The sequence below is a fragment of the Sciurus vulgaris genome (assembly GCF_902686455.1).
Source record: "Sciurus vulgaris genome assembly, chromosome: 1".
NCBI lineage: Eukaryota > Metazoa > Chordata > Mammalia > Rodentia > Sciuridae > Sciurus > Sciurus vulgaris.
The window spans coordinates 173,036,311-173,054,516 of NC_136461.1; the positions used below are offsets into that span (position 1 = coordinate 173,036,311).

Consider the following 18,206-nt stretch of genomic DNA (forward strand, 5'->3'; position numbering starts at 1 on the left):
ACCTTCAGTTTTTGCTCTCCTCAAATATAAAAAGTTCACCTACATTACAAAAAGAAGTTAAACTTGCATTCCTTTCTAATTATAGAACTCTAGGTCCCACATTTCAGAAAATCAAAAATTCTAAAAATGAAAAAGAATATTCTATATTTTGACTACAGAAACTATCCCATCCATGGAATCCTTATGCTCAACAATTTCTCCAATTATAAAAATGTATGTATCAGCCAGGTGCAGAGGCACACAACTGTAATCCCAGTAACTTGGAAGGCTGAGGCAGGAAGATCTCGAGTTCAAACCCAGCCTCAGCAACTTAGCAAGGCCCTGAGCAACTCAGCGAGACCCTGTCTCTAATAAAATATAAAACAGGGCTGGGGATGTGGCTCAGCAGTGAAGCCCCTCTGGGTTCAATCCCTGGTTCAAAACAAAAAACAAATGTATGTATCAAAAAACTGATATGATTCACATATTCATAACTAGAAACATCTGAAAAATTTGCTCGATTCACCTCTTTATTAAGATGCCTAGTATCATATAAATCTACAGACTAATTTAGAACCCAATATAATACTACTTACTAAGCATCATATTAACAGCTTTCAGTAATTCTCATTTTTTTAATGCTTAAAAACTAATGAGATCTGATTTATTTGCAGTACTAGAAATTGAAAAAACAACTTTTTAACATGTATCTGTAACAAGATATAAGTTCAAATAGCTTGGGTTGGTTAATAGAGTTCATTTTACATGAATTAAAAAATACTATAGAATTTCCTGTTTCAGGGCTAGTCTGTATAGCAGAGCTCTTATCTAATGTGCATAAGGCCCTGGGCTTGATCCCCCAGTACTGCAAAAAAAAAAAAAAAAAAAAAAAAAAAAAACAAGAAAAAAAGAAAAAAAAAGAATTTCCCATTTTAATCCTAACTGGTACTAGTACTTAGAAAATGCCACTTTGTAAAATGCACTTCCATCTTCCCCACCAAAAAGAAATCTGTGTAAAAATTAAAATTAGGAACAGTTTTCCTCTAGATTAAGTAATTCTCATTTCATATGAAGTCATTTTTCAACATACAACTTTTGATGAACTCTCAGAAATTCAAGGTAATGTGAACTTTAATAACCATAGCATGTAACAAAAAATTATTTTAAATATTCATATGTTTTTATATTTGCTTCTTCCATTTAGTCAACTTGAGACTACAGAAAAAGTTATAACATTTCAAATATACAATCTTTATTCTAAGGGTTAAAGCCTTCTTGAAATTAGAACAATCCTAACATGTGAGACAATTCAAATAAAATCATGACAAAAAAGGAGTTCAAAGTAAAGTTTAAAAAAAAAAGAAAGCTTTTTTATCAGAGGATAAGACCTTCGGTAGTTAGAAAGGGTAGAACTCGTAGAAAGTCAGAAACTGAGGACATCATAATTACAGTTGGACATTTCCAATGAAGGGGGTCAGTTTACACTAGAAGACAAATGAGCCTTTGCCTCAAAGCAACCTTCGTATATTACATTTTCCTCTATCAAGTGTCAGACTTCACAGATAATCATTTCTCATTTTTCCATACTTTGAGACATTAGGAAGTATTCCAAATACTATCATTTTTAAATGTAAGTTTCTTACCTCTCCTTCACCTCTTTCCTTTCTAGAATCTTAAAAGATTATGCATGGATAGGTTGTTACAATAACACCCTTCCAGACTTCTTTGATAATGTCATCACCTATATTAAGTATCAGGATGAAGATGAAAATAAAATCAATTTTCTGTCACTTATACTTACACAATATTTTTTCAAACTATAAATCATAACCCATCAATGGGTCATGAAAATAATTTGGTGGATCACAACCATAGTTTTTTTAATGAAACAGAATAGAAAACATTTCATGAAACTTTTGTTTGAGTTTTATATATGTAGCTCTGTACTGAGTCTCAGTATCTGCGTTTAAAAATGTTTTTTGAAGGTGGGCACAGTGGCGCACAACTGTAATCCTAGTGGTTGGGGAGGCCAAGGCAGGAGGATCCAAAGTTCAAAAGCCAGCCTCAGCAAAAGCAAGGCACTAAACTCAGGGAGACCCTGTCTCTAAATAAAATACAAAATTGGGCTGGGGATGTGGCTCAGTGATCTAGTGCCCCTGAGTTCAATCCCTGGTACGCCCCCCCAAAAAAAAGCCACTAATATACAATGGCCTGAAGTGAAAATATCTCTAAGTCAACATGGGCTTTTTTAAAAAAAGAAAAATGAAATTCTTCACAAATTCTAAGCACTCATGCTTCCCTTACAATCCAAACAAGAAGTGTTAGATTTAAACCTGTCATATTATTAAAGTTTTGTGGAATGAGCACTTATATTATTTCAGAAAAGCAAATTTTAGCCTAGTTTGTTTCATATGTATTTACCTTTCTTTACATTTCTCATATTCTTCAACACTTGTACATTCTACATCTTATCCCCTTAATGAATAATAGATAAATTAACCATTGCCTAGAGTCAACACACTGTTTCTCAACTGTCTTAAAGTACAAATGAAGACTGCTCACCTGGAATGGCTCCAGATTTCATACTCTGTTTCTCCAACAAGGGAATGTCAACTGACTATTCCACTCAATATGGCCTAAATCAATTTTATTAGCATTGATGTCACCCTAAATTAACCAACAAAAATTAAAGAGAGCATATGCTTTAAGGAACAAGCTGTTAAAGAGATGTTCCTATTTGCTGTATTCTTTTCTCCTTGGACTGCTTTAGACATTTTATCCACTTGCTTGCCTCTAAAGTTGGAAACTTCCAGGCTGGGAATATAGAACACTGGTCAAGAAGTGCTTAGCATGTGTGAAACCCAGGGTTCAATGCCCAGCAACACAAAAAATAAGATAAAGCAAATAAAATAAAATTAGAAATTTCCCATAGCCCCCCAAGGATGCTGCTGTCTTTGTTTTGTTTTTTAAGAGTTTTCAGAGTTCATTCTCTCAAAAACAACTCCAGCTCTTCAATAGCTGAATCCCTCCAACAATAAGCACACAGGTATTTACCTTTCAACATTCTAAGGACATATAAATTAGCAAAGTGGATATAAAATAAAGTCCACCCCCTCTTCTCATTATGGTTATCTTCGTGATATTCCTGATATTCTACCATCTAGTTATTTGGTTTATTGCTTTGTCCCACCCAATTCAACTCCTAAGAGCTGAGAGTTCTCTGTCATCTGTATTTCTAATTTCAGGCTTAGGATCAGTGCTACAGATGCTACAGCCTATAAGGCTCTTCATGTTAAGAAGTACAAGAAGACTTCCTACATTATCCTGCTATATCTTCATCATTTTAACCTTTCTTTTTCATTCCATAACAATTATCTCACTGATAATCAATCTATTCATAGCAACATTTGCCCTTATCATTTGCCCTCATATTTTTCTTACCTTCACTTTCCATTTGTGTTAATGTACTTTTCGGTACTAGGAAATGAACCCAGGGATGCTGTACAACTGAGCTACATCCCTGCTCCTCTTCTTCATTTTTTGTTAAAGACAGGGGATCACTAGGTTGCCAATGTGGGCCTTGAACTGGTGATCCTCCTGCCCCAGCCTCCCAGGTCACTGGCAGTACAGGTATGTACCACCAGGCCCTGCTATATGAATATATTCTGAAACCCTAACAATTTGACATCAATCTTCAACTTTCCTCAAGCTATCCTTTCATACTATTAAAAAACCACAGAATCTAACTATAACTTAGATCAAAGAACTTTCCTCGTCTGTCTTGAGCTCATGCTTAAATAACACTATTATTATTCTTCCAGTGTTTTCACTATTTCTCACCAACACCAACTCTCTTCTAATTATATCTTAATTGACAACTGTTATTAAATAACTACTAATCTTATGACCTAGTTGAGGAACAAGACCTATCTGGGAAAGTAGCTTTCTTTAGTCAATAATATTCTACCTCTTTTTGCAGAATATTTTATACAATTACATACCTCCCAACAATCAGAGTTCTCATGCTTCTAAAGACTTCTATAACAGATCTGTCAAGGAAATCTGCAAATGTAAGTCAGTTTGGCACCTCAAGTCAGTGACAAGGGTGACCACATTTATTGCCCATGTTTTACACAAGCCTTGTCAGAAAATCGAATGTATATGAGGGTGAGAGGTACCTTTCAGACTGTCTAGAACTTTTGAGTCATGATTCTTAAACCTGCAATCTCCAACTCCCAGCGAAGAATGATACCCAAAGAAGCAAATTTCAAAGTCAGTTTTGAGGCAGAGCTTAATACTAGATATGTGTATATGTGTGGTGTGGTGTGTATGTGTGTGTGTGATAAAAATATAAAAACAGATATAGGAAGGACATATGCCCAATTCAGAACTGTGATCACCCTTTTGGGAGTGGAAAGGGAATATTGGAGAAGAGATTTACACAGAGGTCTTCAAATATATTGAAAATACTGTCTCTCTTAAGCTGGGGGGGGGGGAGATACATATTTATTAAATTAGTCCCCATTATCCTCTGGAGGCCCAAAATGTTATAATAGAAAATAACAAAAAGATGTCATATAATCAAATTAGTATCATATTAGGAATGCAGAGAAATAGTTCAGGTAGAGCCTCATTTAATAAGGAAAACACAAGTTAACAACTAACATTACTGAACATAATATGAAGTACTGTGCTAAGAACTTGACTGTGACCTCATTTAATCCCCATATTTTACAGATGAAGAAATTTAAATTTAGAACATAGTAAGTGACGGAGCCAGGATTACTACTTCTTAAGATGATTAAACAGGGGCTGGGGATATGGCTCAGTTGGTAGAGGCTTGCCTAGCATGCACAAAGCCCTGGGTTCAATTCCCAGCACCAAAAAAAAAAAAAAAAAAAAAGATTGAACAAAAAATGTATATACAGTCATGTGCCACAGAGCAACAACATGAACATGTCTGTTCAATAACAGACAACACACTCTACAGTACATAGTGACATTACAGCCTTCTACCTAGCTTTACACTCTACGTATTTACACAACAAAATCACCAAACGTTTCTACAAACAAGTTCCAATGTTAAGCAGCACATTACTGTATAAATTTCCTGGAAAATAGTATGACCTCAAAAATGGTAACTATGCTTTATTATTAGGATGTAATGATCAGTAGGGACAACACAAAAACTGTCAGTAATTACTGTCATAGCTTTCCATGTGGCAAACTCTTACAAGTCCTCAGTTATAAAACAGGATTACTATCTGTAATCCAACCTACTCTGAGGTGCCATGAAGATTAAACATAATAAATATGAAAATGTTATAAATTTTTTAAGAGATATTCGAATAAAGGGGATTAACATCATTTATGTTTTGCTCTTCAAAATTGTCTAAGCTGGGGGCAATAGCATGTACCTGTAGCCTCAGCAACTCAGATGGCTGAGGCAGGAGGATCTTTTGAGCCCCAGAGTTCAAGGATAGACTGGGCAATTTGTTGAGACCCTGTCTTTTAAGGAAAAGGGAGGAAAAAAAAAAAAAAAAAAAAGGCAAAAAAGAAATGCCTTTCTGGGTCAAAATAAATCCCTGAAGAGAGTTAAAAATAAGTCTGTTAAATATGCAAACACCAATTTGAAAAGCATTAAAACCATGGAATTACCACCCACACCTTCCCCTGACTCCTCCAGGTTGTTTAGAGCACAAGGGAGTCTTTTTTTTTTTTTTTTTAATGTGGTGCTGAGGGTTGAACCAAGTGCCTCCTCACACATGGGAGGCAAGCACTCCACTACTGAGCTACAACCTCAGCCCTAGGGATTCTCTTAATACCTATAAAGAAACTCTGATAATTCACATAGAGCTAATCAATACAGAGAGCTTCTACTTCAATGCAGAATTGTTCAACTTGGTCTATGGCATCATGTCAGCAGTGCCCCCTTACAGTCCTTCCAAAGCAGAGAGAAAGAAAAAAATGATTTTCTTCCATAGTATCAAAACTAGGTACACAGTGAATACCAGAAGAAAGACACCTTACAAAATGCTCAATAGATCCCTCCACTGACTTGCTTCCACAGCTCTGACAGCAGGTCCTTTTTGGAAACTCTCCACACCCTCCCTTTTCTCACTTGAACAGATGGTTTCCAGGTCTTATGGCTCAGATAACTAGTCACACAATTCACAATAGGTCCCAAAGTCCCTACCTTTTTAATTATTCCAAGTTCATGAATACAACACTTTTCATCTATCTAGGTATCAAAGCACATGAACTCTTTAATCTTCACAATAGCACTCTCTGGGAGAAAGATTAGTACTCTTATTTTACAAATTACAAACAAAAGACTAAGGTTAAATGTTTTATCCAGCATCAAACTATTAGTTGATTCATTCCTGGGAGGGAGGGACGCACACTATGAACTTATATCAATGGACAACACTGATGTAGCTTCCCTAAGATCATTGCAAATTTAAGTTCAAACATAATTTGTTCCCCCACCCCGTACATTTTCAATATATCAAAGATCAAATATAAACTAACAATAAATGCCATATCAATGCATCACTATTTTTACAAGCAAAACTATATGGGGAAGGGGTTCTAATTTAAGATTCCTACTGTCTTGCATGCATAAATTCTTTTGAACTTGAGGGGGTAGGGAGAAGAACACCTGTCAGTGCAGCATATCCACAGTGAGTTTTACACACTGTGTGGCTATTAATACTTATTCCTTAAACTGTGAAACAAACAACCCGATTTCTCAAAAAAGTAAATAAGTGTAATATCACGAAGAACGTTTAACAAGAAAGACTACACGGTTGCAAGAAAACCAACTAATTTCCTCGTTTTAGGTCAGGCTCCGGGAAGTTGCCTCCAGGGAAAACCCTACCCGCCCCAAGGTCGGGCCGCGCGGAGCCGGCGCTGCCCGCACAACTCTCCACGCCCGCCAGGCCCCGCCGGCCGCGGGGGAGGGGAGCGGAGGCGAGGCCGGACCCCTGGGGCCCCGTGGCCTCCGGGACCGACGCGGCGAAGCTCTCGGACTGCCTCGAGACCCCGGTTACGCCAGGATCCGGCCAGGAGAGGGTCGCAGCAGGACGGGGCCTAGCCACCCGCGCCCGGCGCCCTTCCCTCTTTCTCCCCGTTCCCCGCGTTCGTTACCTTTTAGGCGCTGGCGGCTGCTCCATGGCGGCCCAGGGCAGAAAGAGGGACCAGGTGAACTGCAAAGGCCGGAGGGAGAAAAGGAGCCGGGCCCCGGCCGGCCGAGCTCCAGGGAAACTCCAAGAACTCGGACCAACTTTCCCGTAACTCTGCGGCGGATCTCCCCCCACACCCCGCCCTGGAGCGCCGCTCCTCCGCGCCCGCCCCGCCGCGCCGCGAGGGGTGGGAGGAGCCGGCCGCGGCCCAGGCGGGGTGGGCGGGGCAAGGACTGTGAATAGGCGGGGCCGGGACTGGGAGCCGGAGAGCGTCCAGCCACACATCCTAGGGAGCGAAGAAAGAGGCGGTGCTAGAAGAGCCGCTCCAGGCTGGTGAGGGTCTCTGGCTCAGGGCCGCGCTCCTCGCCTGCCTTTACTGTTTTCCCCAGTCTGATTTGACTCATTTCTCTAGATTTCTCAGCGATACATCCCAGACATCTTGTGAAGCCTTTTGAAGTGTAACTAACTGCCCACGCTTCCCACTCTAGTTCTGTTTATAATTATTGGTTGCGTTTTCCCCCAGCCAGTTGACATTTGTAGCTCCAATAGCAGGGATACTTCTGGAAATTCTTGTTTGATTTTGACTGTGACAAGTGCCTCATTATGTTTCACAATAATTACATTTAATTACACAAAAAAATATTTACTGCCTGCAGCGATCTCTCGGTGCACCAAACTCAGTACACTGGGGTCTTGCCGGCTAATTGGTGAACCTTGGCAACCCTATCACAAATTATGGTGCCTGGAAAAGCACTCAAGAAAAACTTACTTTCTTCCCTCTTTCGTCTTCTCCAACCACTTCCAACAACCCTCATCCCATTGTAATTTGACTCCTTCATGCATCCATTTGTGTTATACAGTTTAGACCTTAAATTACACACGTGGTCATCTAGTCATCTTTCTTATGGCCACATACAGCTGCTGAATAATGAGTTTGCTTGCTAGAAATTTGTTAAGATGCAGAATCATATAGGGTTTGGGGGGAGGTCAAAACAATGAATATGAAGAGAATGTCAAATAATGTGAATTTTAACTCAAACTTGCCTGTTTGCACTTTACACAAAAATAATTCAGTCTCTTTGCTTTAAAGATTCACTATACAATAAGCTTACACAATCTGTTTTCGAGCCATTTTATTACCCCCTAAATCTAGTTATTTTAAGAGTAAGACCGTTTGCTGTTGAAACAAAGTCAAGTTCTGTGAACAAGAGAAATTATTACAAAATGTTATACTGGTTTGCATGTACTAAAGATCTAGAGTCCATCCAGAAGCAACAGGGAAATAGAGTGAAAAAAAAAAAAAAAAAACCTGAAATCATTAAAATATTAATGCTGGAAAGTACCCTTAAAATGATCTCAATCTGCCTCTCACTCTCATCCTCATTTCCATACCATACTCCCATCTTTTGCATTTAATCAGAAGTTGAGAAGTATTTTCATCTTTCTAAAACATTTCTCATACTTTAAAATAGACTCAATTTGTCATCCTTTAAAATGGGGTCCTTATTGTCTTACCAATCTCAAGCTTCAGAAAGCCTGTCCCAAATTTCCAGCACCTTCACCTACAACCTCCTACATTTTAGTTGTGAAAGAGATGCCTGTTCTATATGATCCATAACACTCTGTGCAGGCTTGTGCATGCCCCTTGGCACACTGCATGGAAGTTCTATTTATTGGTCAGTCATCCCAACCCAAATGTTGAAAGCCAACTGAAAGCTAAACCATATCTTTACTTCTCTATCCCTTATACAGCAAGCAATGGGCTGGCAGCTTCCTTTTGTTCCCCCAGATTCACTCTCCATCCTTCTTCAGCTGCTCTCTGCACAGAGGGTTAATCTGAATGACTGACATCCTGGAGCTCCAACCCTCTGGCTTATAATTGTCTCTGATGATAGGTGACCCGGAAGGAGGTCATCAGAAGAGTAAAGGAGTGTGAGAGGTCACTATTTGTTTATTCTCCTGGTTTTCTTCCTTTGAGGTCACCTAGCTAGCTGTGTTCCTGGGAGTCCCCAGTCCTTTTCAAGGCAAATTGCCCAACTCTTCCTTCACTCTGCTCCTGTAGGCCCAACGGGTCATGACTGTTCTGCTATTATCTGGGTTCCTTCTATATATCTTATGTTCCCCTACACCTCAGTCCTTCTGTAATGACCCTTTGTAAATTAAATCCTACTCAATTAACCCTAATTCAAGTATACGTTCACCCATAATTAAGATTTGTGGAAAGAGAAAAAATAATATCAGAAAATAAATCTCTGAGATCTCCCTCAATTTGAAAAGAAGGCTAACATGTGTGACTCCAATAGGATCAGATACTGAGCCTACATTATCTCATTGAACACTTAAAACTACCTTGTGGTATAGTTGTTTTCATTTCATGGGTGAGGAAACTGAGGTTCAGAGGGGTAAAGTGAATTACCCTAGACCAATCAGAAAGTCTGCATTCTAACCCAGGTCTTTATATCTCCAAAACCAGGTCTCATTCCACTATAAGTCAGTCAATAAACATTTACTGAGCACCTAAATATGTCAGGTACTGCTTAAAGTGTGGGGGATTCATCAGTGAAGAAAATAGGAAAAGAAACAGAAATTCTTGCCCTTGTGGGGTTTAATAGATAAATACACAAAATTCCTGCTCTCATACTGATTGGGGAAACACAATAAGATAAATAAGTACCTGATCAGGAATAGCAAATAGTGAAAACTGGTAAAAAAAAAAAAAAAGAAAAAGAAAAATTACATGGGGAACAGGAATACAAAGTAGAGGGAGAAGTGTGGAATTTAGAAAGGATGTCCAGGGAAGTCCTCAAGGAGAAGGTGACTGACAAAGAGAAGGGAGCAATCCATGCAGATAGAGCAAGGAAGAGACTGTGAGACCAAGGGAATGGTAAATGCTAAGATCCAGAGGCAGGAATGTGCCTCTTGTGTTGTTACTGGAAAAAAGTTGGGTTTCTTCTGAAGTACTTTGAAGAAAAAATAAAAAATAAAATGCTTCAAGCCTCTGTTTTAATTTGTCTGTTGGATGCCAGTCTGAAGATTTCAAGAAGCAAAGCATAGAAATCATCATTCAACTGACAAAGATAGGGCAGCCCCATTCATGAACAAATGGAAGCTGTAGAAAATTGTGAGGTACAGTAAGGGTCACTCAGCTTCACTTAACTATGGAAGTAAGGTAACCTATTTCTGTTTCTAGCTATTCATTTAAGCATGCACTTCAACTCTATTATCAAACAGCTCACTACAGTTCTCAACTGACTACTATTAGTCAGCTTTGCATCACCATAACAAATACCTCAGATGATCAACTTATAAAGAAAAAAGGTTTGGGTCACAGTTTTTGACTTTTTTGTCCATGATTGGTTGGCCCTGTTGCTTTTGGTTTGTTGTGGCACATCATGGCACATTGTGGAGTAAAACCACTCACCTCAGAGCCAAACAGCAAAAAACAAAGGAAGGGTTCCACAGTCCCCTTTGAGAACACAACCTCAGTGACCTAAGACCTTCCACTAAGCCCCACCTCCCAGCAGTACCACAGGCTGAGGACCAAGACTTTAGCACATGGCCCTTTTTTTGCGGGCACTTATCCAAACCACAGCGAATGCTCTAAGAGAAATGTGAGAAAATCTGCAATATGGGACCCAGTTCCTTTAAGTAACAAAAAGCACATTTTTTTTTTTTTGTCACTGATATATACAGCTTCAAATTTTAGGGCTAGAAAAATATTAAGATAAAAAAAAGTTCCTTATTGTAATAGTTGGTGCTATTTACTGAAAATGCAACTTTGTATTTTTTTCTCACTTTTATATTTTATGAAAAATAATATTAATTAACAAATATTAGTTAATCTTTTCTGCCCAAGCAAGAGCAAGAGCTTGTGCAGAGAGAAATTTCTGAACCAGTGTATTACATTGTGTAATTTTTTAATTGCAGGAAAATTTAGAAATTTTATTTGAGTCAATTTTACAAAACTTTTCCTCTTGCTCTGTTTCTCTTTTCTAACTCAATAACATCTTGCATTTGAATTCAACCACTCTCTTCTTTTGTCATAGCAATCTTAAACTGTGATTTCACTTCTGTGTTTCTCTGATGGACTATGAACCCCTAGGGAACAATATCTTACTTATATCTACCAGTTATAAGTAATAAGCAACAACTCAAAATGTATTTTTTTAAAATAAGAAGCCTAGAAGTAGGTGTTTTTAGATTTGACTTATTCTTCCATAGACCGTTACTTCCTGCTCTGCTATACACAGAAAGCTCTCCTTAAATTCTTACCTCTCAAATGCCCACAGTGGCCACCAGTATTTCAGGCATCACATGGCAACATGACACTGTCCAGCAACAGAAGGGATTTCTTTCTGAATACCATTTTTTTTTAAATTTTTTAGTTTTGATGGACCTTTTTTTTTTAAGTTGTAGATGGACACAACACCTTTATTTTATTTATTTTTATGTGGTGCTGAGTGTTGAACCCAGTGCCTCACACGCTAGGCAAGTGCTCTACCACTGAGCCACAAACCCAGCCCTGAATACCATATTTTAAGATGATACAAAAAAATCTATCCTAGAAGGCACTCTACAGAATTTCCCTCATATCCTCTATGCCAGAAGTTTGTCACCAGACCCACCACTGACAAAGGAAATGGGATCATCAAAACCTCCTGAAGGCAAACTGTGATGTGTTCCATGGAACTGGACTTGGAGATGAGCCTCCTCAGACCATCCTTCCCTGAAGCCTGTGGCAAGAAGAAGCATTCAGAGAAGAACAAAATTGGGGTTCTACTTTTAAGAAAGCAAAAATTGTTATTAGGCACCTGCTACCATGTCTGATACACATAAGAACCTAGAATATTATAGTCCCTGAATAAGTGTTTATTGAATGAATGAATGAATGATTGAACGAACGAACGAACCAACTCAGGTTCAGCAGTTCATCCCATGGAAAAACCAATGTCTGAGAGACAAGCAGTGGGGAGAAAGAAAGGCTTTATCCAGGGGCTAAAGGATTAGAGAGAGCTTGGCTCACAAATCAGCTTTTCAACTCCAGGGGATTGAGGGATTATGGATATGGGATAGGAATAATGAGGGAGACAATAGGCTGATAAAGGAAAGGAATATTCATGTCTTTTCTGGGACTAGGTTGAGGTTTTCTACAAACTTGGGTGCCACTTCCTTTCACTCTTTTCACATTTCCAGTCCTGATAGCTAGAAGGTGTTTTTTGCCCTAAAGGCAGAAAGAGAGGGACACTAGACAAGTCTAGGTTAAGTTAACCATAAATTATGGTTTTAGAAATAAAACATTTCTCAAATATTAAACTGTCTATATGCAAAGCTCCACAGAATCTGACCCAAAAGGCAACAAAAGAGAAATACACAATATGATGACAGAGATGCCTTTTCCTCCTATTCCAGTCACCCATGGGACTCAAAAGTCAGTGTTTTCAGAAAAAGCAGCCTCCAGGTCCTTGAAGAGTAACCTAGGCAACCGTCATCATCATAACCCACAGCAAAGTTAGTAGGAGACTAATACTGCGTTGTCCAGCTATGAGACCTCCCAAATTACTAATTTGGGGGTTATTAAAGAGCAAGTAAAGGTAGATGATTTATTCAGGTTTTTTCTCAGTTAAAAATGGATTTTCACACACAACAAACATCAAGAATTTTAAGAAATACCAATAATTCATAGACTACATATTAAGAGACAGTGAGTGTGCCATTTGTCATTTTATTTCCTCTCGGCTCCAAATTCATCTGCTCTTTAAATGGGGCTAGGCCCTTTAAATTTTTTTTTTTTTTTTTTTTTACCAGATGGCATGGTACTAAACTTTGTCATAGAAAGCACGAGAGAGACATCGCAAATAGAAAAAAATAAAATAAAATAAATAATGAATTTCCTTCCTAATTGGAACATGTTCCCTCCCCAAGACCAGCACTCAGAATTGCTTTTCTGGATCGTAGAGCACAAGCGGTTTTCCAACACTTGGCTCCTGTAGGGTAGAGCAGCAATAGCACTCAGTGGCCAACATTTCCCCTCCCACCACACCTCTCCCCTGCCCAGGTGAAACACCTCATCACGAACAGCTTCCCACACCTGAGGAAAGGATTTCTGGAAAGTGCCAGAGGGCAGATTTCTAGCACATCCCACCAGCATAGTACCACAGTAACTTCTCTGTCATTCAGTTAGGCACACTTGTGCCCCCTCCCACAAGGTCTGGATCTCAATCCTTGGGGCAGGGGGTTGCTCTTCCTTGGGTGCTATCTCAGATATACTGCTCCTAGTGTCTGCTGTTTGTATTGTCTTCATCTACTCAGATTTCCATAACAAAATATGGTAAACTGGTGCTTTATAAAGAACAGAAACTTGTTTCTCAGAGTACTAGAGGTTGGAAAACTTGCAGATTAAATACCTGGAAACGGCCCATTAGTTCATACATGGCCATTTTTTCCATTCCTCCCATTAATATGGACATAGCTTTCATGACCTAATAATTCCCCAAAGCCCTGCCTCAAATACCACCATATGGTAGGATTTCAACATATGAATTTGGGGAGACATAAACATTCAGAGCACAGCACTAAAGTTCTTTAGAGTTCTGTTTGCTTCATGCCCTTGCTATTTTAATCCTCTGTTGTACTTAATAATTCTTTATATTAAACTTTCCTTTATATTTCACTGTGTGATTTCTGTCTCTAGTGATTTTTGTATCAGATTGGACCTTGACTGATACAGGGAATAATAGCAAAGAATCACGGACTCCACTCCAAACTAAAAAAAAGATTGATAAAATCCACATTGAAAGCACCCAGAAAAAGACTCTGGACGTGGGAATTCACACAAGAGATCTTAATAAGCAGATGAACAGAGTGTCTGCCCCTAAGGGCAAGAGAAAGAGAAAGAGTACTAATAGCACGGGAACTACCCTTAAGTAGTGAAAGCCCACAGGCTAATTGGACCAATGACTAACGAGGAAGTTAACAATCTAGAATGAAAAATAGTGTGTGGGGAGGGGGCTGTGGCCATTTCTCAGGGGAATTGTCCCCTGAGAAATGGCCACAGCCTTATTCCTTTCACATATGATTCACTTTCAGTTTAATACATAATAATCTATGTGAGCAGTTCTTAAACTTTTGATCTCAGGATAACTTTACACTCTAAAATTGTGGAGAACCAAAGAGAGCTTTTGCTTCTGTCAATATTAAGAAATTAAAATTGAGAAAATTTTAAACATAAGAGTAATGAAGTACACAAGCTACTAGACATCAGAGCCATGATATCATCCCACCTCCTGTAGCATCTGGAAATTTCTAACATAAGAGAATGAGAGTGAGAGAATAAAATAATATCTTAACATTGTTTTCAAAATAATTTTGACATTGTGGACCCCTTGAAAAGTTCTGAGGAATCCCCATAGGTTCCAAGATCACACTCTTAAGAACCACTCATCTGCCAGTCACGGTGGCACAGGCCTGTAATCTCAGTTACTCAGGAGGCTGAGGCAGGAGTGGCTGGCCCACTCAATGAGTCCCTGTCTCAAAATAAATAAATTAATAATAATAATAATAATAATAATAAAAGGGCTGGGGCTATAACTTAGTGCTAGAGACCCCTTGGGTTCAATCCCCAATACTGAAAAGAAAAGAAAGAGAACCACCGATATACACTAACTTTATATAAACATCATAAACAAGATCTATGAGTGAAAATATTGAAAGTCTGGTCCTTGCCCTTTAAGAACTCTCCTTATTTGAAAATAAAAAATATACAAAAAGGAGTAAAATAATGATTCAATCTGTATATAATAAATGATCAACTAGTTCTATCATCCAGAAAAGTTCTATAAGGGCTCGACAAAACAAAAATGCCTTCCATTTTATAAAATACACCCTCTTATACATCAGTTTTAAGGAGGAAAAAAGTTTCTGTTATATACCACATAAGTTCCAGAACAAGCTGAGGAGCTCTGAAAACACAGCGACGATTGGTTAAAATACTGACTGAGGACAGAGAAAAGGAGAAGAATAAATACTAAGAATCTGGTAAATTCCATCAGCTGGAGCCCTTCCATAACAAGGCTTTAGTTACATTACTAGAAGGAACTTTATAAACTAATCGTTCTCTGCTTTCATAATTTCTTTTTATATTTTTTGCTTTTCCTATTTTGTTTTATTCCTGCCTTTAGCCTCTCTGAATGATTTCTAATTTGTCTCATCTAAACTAAGAAAAAAGAAAAAGAAAACCAGGGAAATAAGAATATTCTAGATATATAGGTAGTGGTGGCAACAGTTAATGCTGCTGGGAAACAAGGCAATGAGATCTCGGGCAGGAGGAAGAAAAAAATAATCTAATAAAATCTAATAAAAGATATACCACATCCCTAAGTGAGGAGATTCAATATTTTAATGTTTCAAATTTTCCTTGAATTAATCTACAAATTTAGTGTAATGCAAATTTTTGAAACTCTCAAAAAACTTTATATGGAATTTAACAAATTAATTCTTGAGTTCAAATGAAGAGAATGTACATTAAAAGAGCGAATACGTTTTTGGAAAAAAAGTATAATGAGGACAGATTTGTCTGGGCAGATGACAAAACAAAACTATGCAAATTAAAATACTCAAGTATTAATTTAAAAATAGATACAATTTTATATATATCTATGTATAATATATATGTAATTAGATCTCTATTTCTATGTTCCTGCATCAGTTACTTTCTTTATATTGCAAACAGTTGAAGACCCAGCCCCCATGGCCTTTCCTAGTGAATGACTCAGTTAACTAGAAGGCCCCGGAGACCCAGAGCAGGCTCTAAGGATGCTTTGAGTTAGTGGCTCCATATTGATGTGAAAGACACTGGCACTTTTTTCATTTGTTTATTTTTCATTTTATTTTTCTGTCTCAATTCTGACTTCTTCAGAGTCCAAGTCATCCTAAGTCAACTTCATTCAGCCAAAATGATTGCTGAAGTTCCAAGCTTCAAATCTGTACATCAAACTGCCCCAAAGATGAAAAGTACTGTCTTTCGATAGCTCCCATAAAAGAGGGAGAAACCTCCTCTTCCTCAGTCTCTAAAATTTTGTTGTTGTTTTGTCTTTTCTGTTTTGGAACTGGGGATCCAACACAGGACTTCAAATACACGAGGCAAACAACCTCCCTTTTTGTCATTGGCTATTAGACCATGACCCAGTATGGAAAGATTTGGTTTAGATCTGAACCAAGATTGACACACCAAATAAATCACTGTGAAAAGAGGGATGGGAATCCCCTGTTTGATCTAAAACAGCAAAACCTTCTTTTAGAGGTATGGCTGTAGTCAGTTTGCATTATGAATACCCCAAAAGAAAGAAATTCCAGTTACACAAAAGAAAGATAGAAGAAACAGCCCCGTTGTCCGCTATATCATCTATTGTGTGTCAGAATAAATTCCAGATACATTGCAGATTTGAATAGTTAGTAACAGATAGAGGTCTCCACCATCATAATCCCTAATTCATTAAGTGTGGACTGCACGTATTAAAGGAAGTGAGGGGACAGTGACTACAACAGACTCACCTACCTGGGTCAAGTAATCAAGGTTAACAGGAACTATGATAAGTCATATTACATTATGTACCTGTAAGACCATGAGAAGAGAGGGCACTTTACCTCTATGGTCTTCCTCTCACAGACACAAAACTCCAGACTCATTATGGGAAAACTCATGCTACAAAACATCAGACCAATACCCCTTGAAACCATCAAGATAATTATTAAAAACAAGAAAAGTTTGAGAAAGGTAAGGTGCAAGAGACCAGAGAAGGTAAGATGACAGGAGGACTAAATGTAGTGGGGTATCCCAAACATATCAGGAGTCTAGGAATAGGACATTATTAATTGTGACAAATATATCATGTTAGTGTACAATGTTAATACTGATATTAGATTTGGGATATATTGTAACTCTCTACACTATCTTCACAACTTTTTTTTTTAATCAAAAACTGTTCTAAAATTAAGTTTATTTTAAAAATATTTTAACAAGAAGACCCCCAAATATAAAAGTATTATGAGAAGTATAGCAGAATATTCTTATAATCATGAGATAGAACACCTGATAAGCAAAAAGTGAAACTCAGAAACTAGACAGGAAATGAAAACAGATTTGACTACATAATAATTGAAATTTTATGTAAGAGAAAGGATAATAATCTAAGTTATTAGATACCAACAGAATGAAATAAAAGTATTATAAATGTATACAATAGATGAAGGATTTATATCTAGAATACATAAAGACATAAACTAGAAAAAAAGTCTCACTAGACAAACGGGCAAATAATCTAAATTAACGAATTCACAGAAGAAATACAAATGGACCCTAAACATGAAAAGATGCTCAATCTCATCAATAGTCAGGAAAATACAAATGAAGGATACAACAATGTTTTCAAATCACCATAATCATCATGGGGAGGAAAATGAAGGGGAGGAGTCAGGGGAGAAGAAGAGAAGAGGAGGGAGTAGATCATTGACAATGGAAGTGACTTCAGTTTGTTTATTTGAAAAGTTAAGACTAAAAAATGTATAGCTACTGCAAGACCTCAGCAAGCCCATGAAAGACCAGTTGTAAAATGTGCCATAAAGCTTAATACAGAACTTAGTGAGGTAGAATAAAAACTGTTGTTACCTTTGTCTAAGAAAATACCTTGAACAAGCTTAATTGATTGAGAAGGTGGCAGCCAGAGGCTTGCTCTATGGTGAAGCCATATGTGAACAGACAGAGAGCTGGAGTCAGAATTGGAACTGTGCTATATATGAGTTCCAAATGTCTTTAGACCCTAGGAAGAGATTTAGCAAAGTACCGGAATAGAAACAGAATAGAGTTAACTGCCATCCCATTGAAATGTATTCAAGGAGACACTAAATGGCTTTATGGCTAGACTTATTTTTAGACTTGTGTTATATTTTATCTTTTCTTAAAAAGTAAATGCTGGTAATCAAGGGCTAGTTTGTATTCATTCTAAGTTTGGGAAGTGGTTATTTTTACAGGGGGGAAAAAATAGAATC

The 18,206-nt window shown here is 37.9% G+C and overlaps 1 protein-coding gene across 2 annotated transcripts in view; it reads right to left on the minus strand.

The window, feature by feature from the left end:
* The window catches only part of STK3 (serine/threonine kinase 3), a 302,874-nt gene extending 295,571 nt beyond the window's left edge, over positions 1 to 7,303 (minus strand). For both annotated transcript variants that reach the window (XM_079126263.1, XM_079126262.1), the window contains exon 1: positions 7,129 to 7,303. In XM_079126263.1, coding sequence (XP_078982389.1) covers positions 7,129 to 7,154 — 26 coding nt within the window. In that variant the 5' untranslated portion in view covers positions 7,155 to 7,303. The remainder of the gene's footprint in view (positions 1 to 7,128) is intronic.
* Positions 7,304 to 18,206: the final 10,903 nt, after the last annotated feature.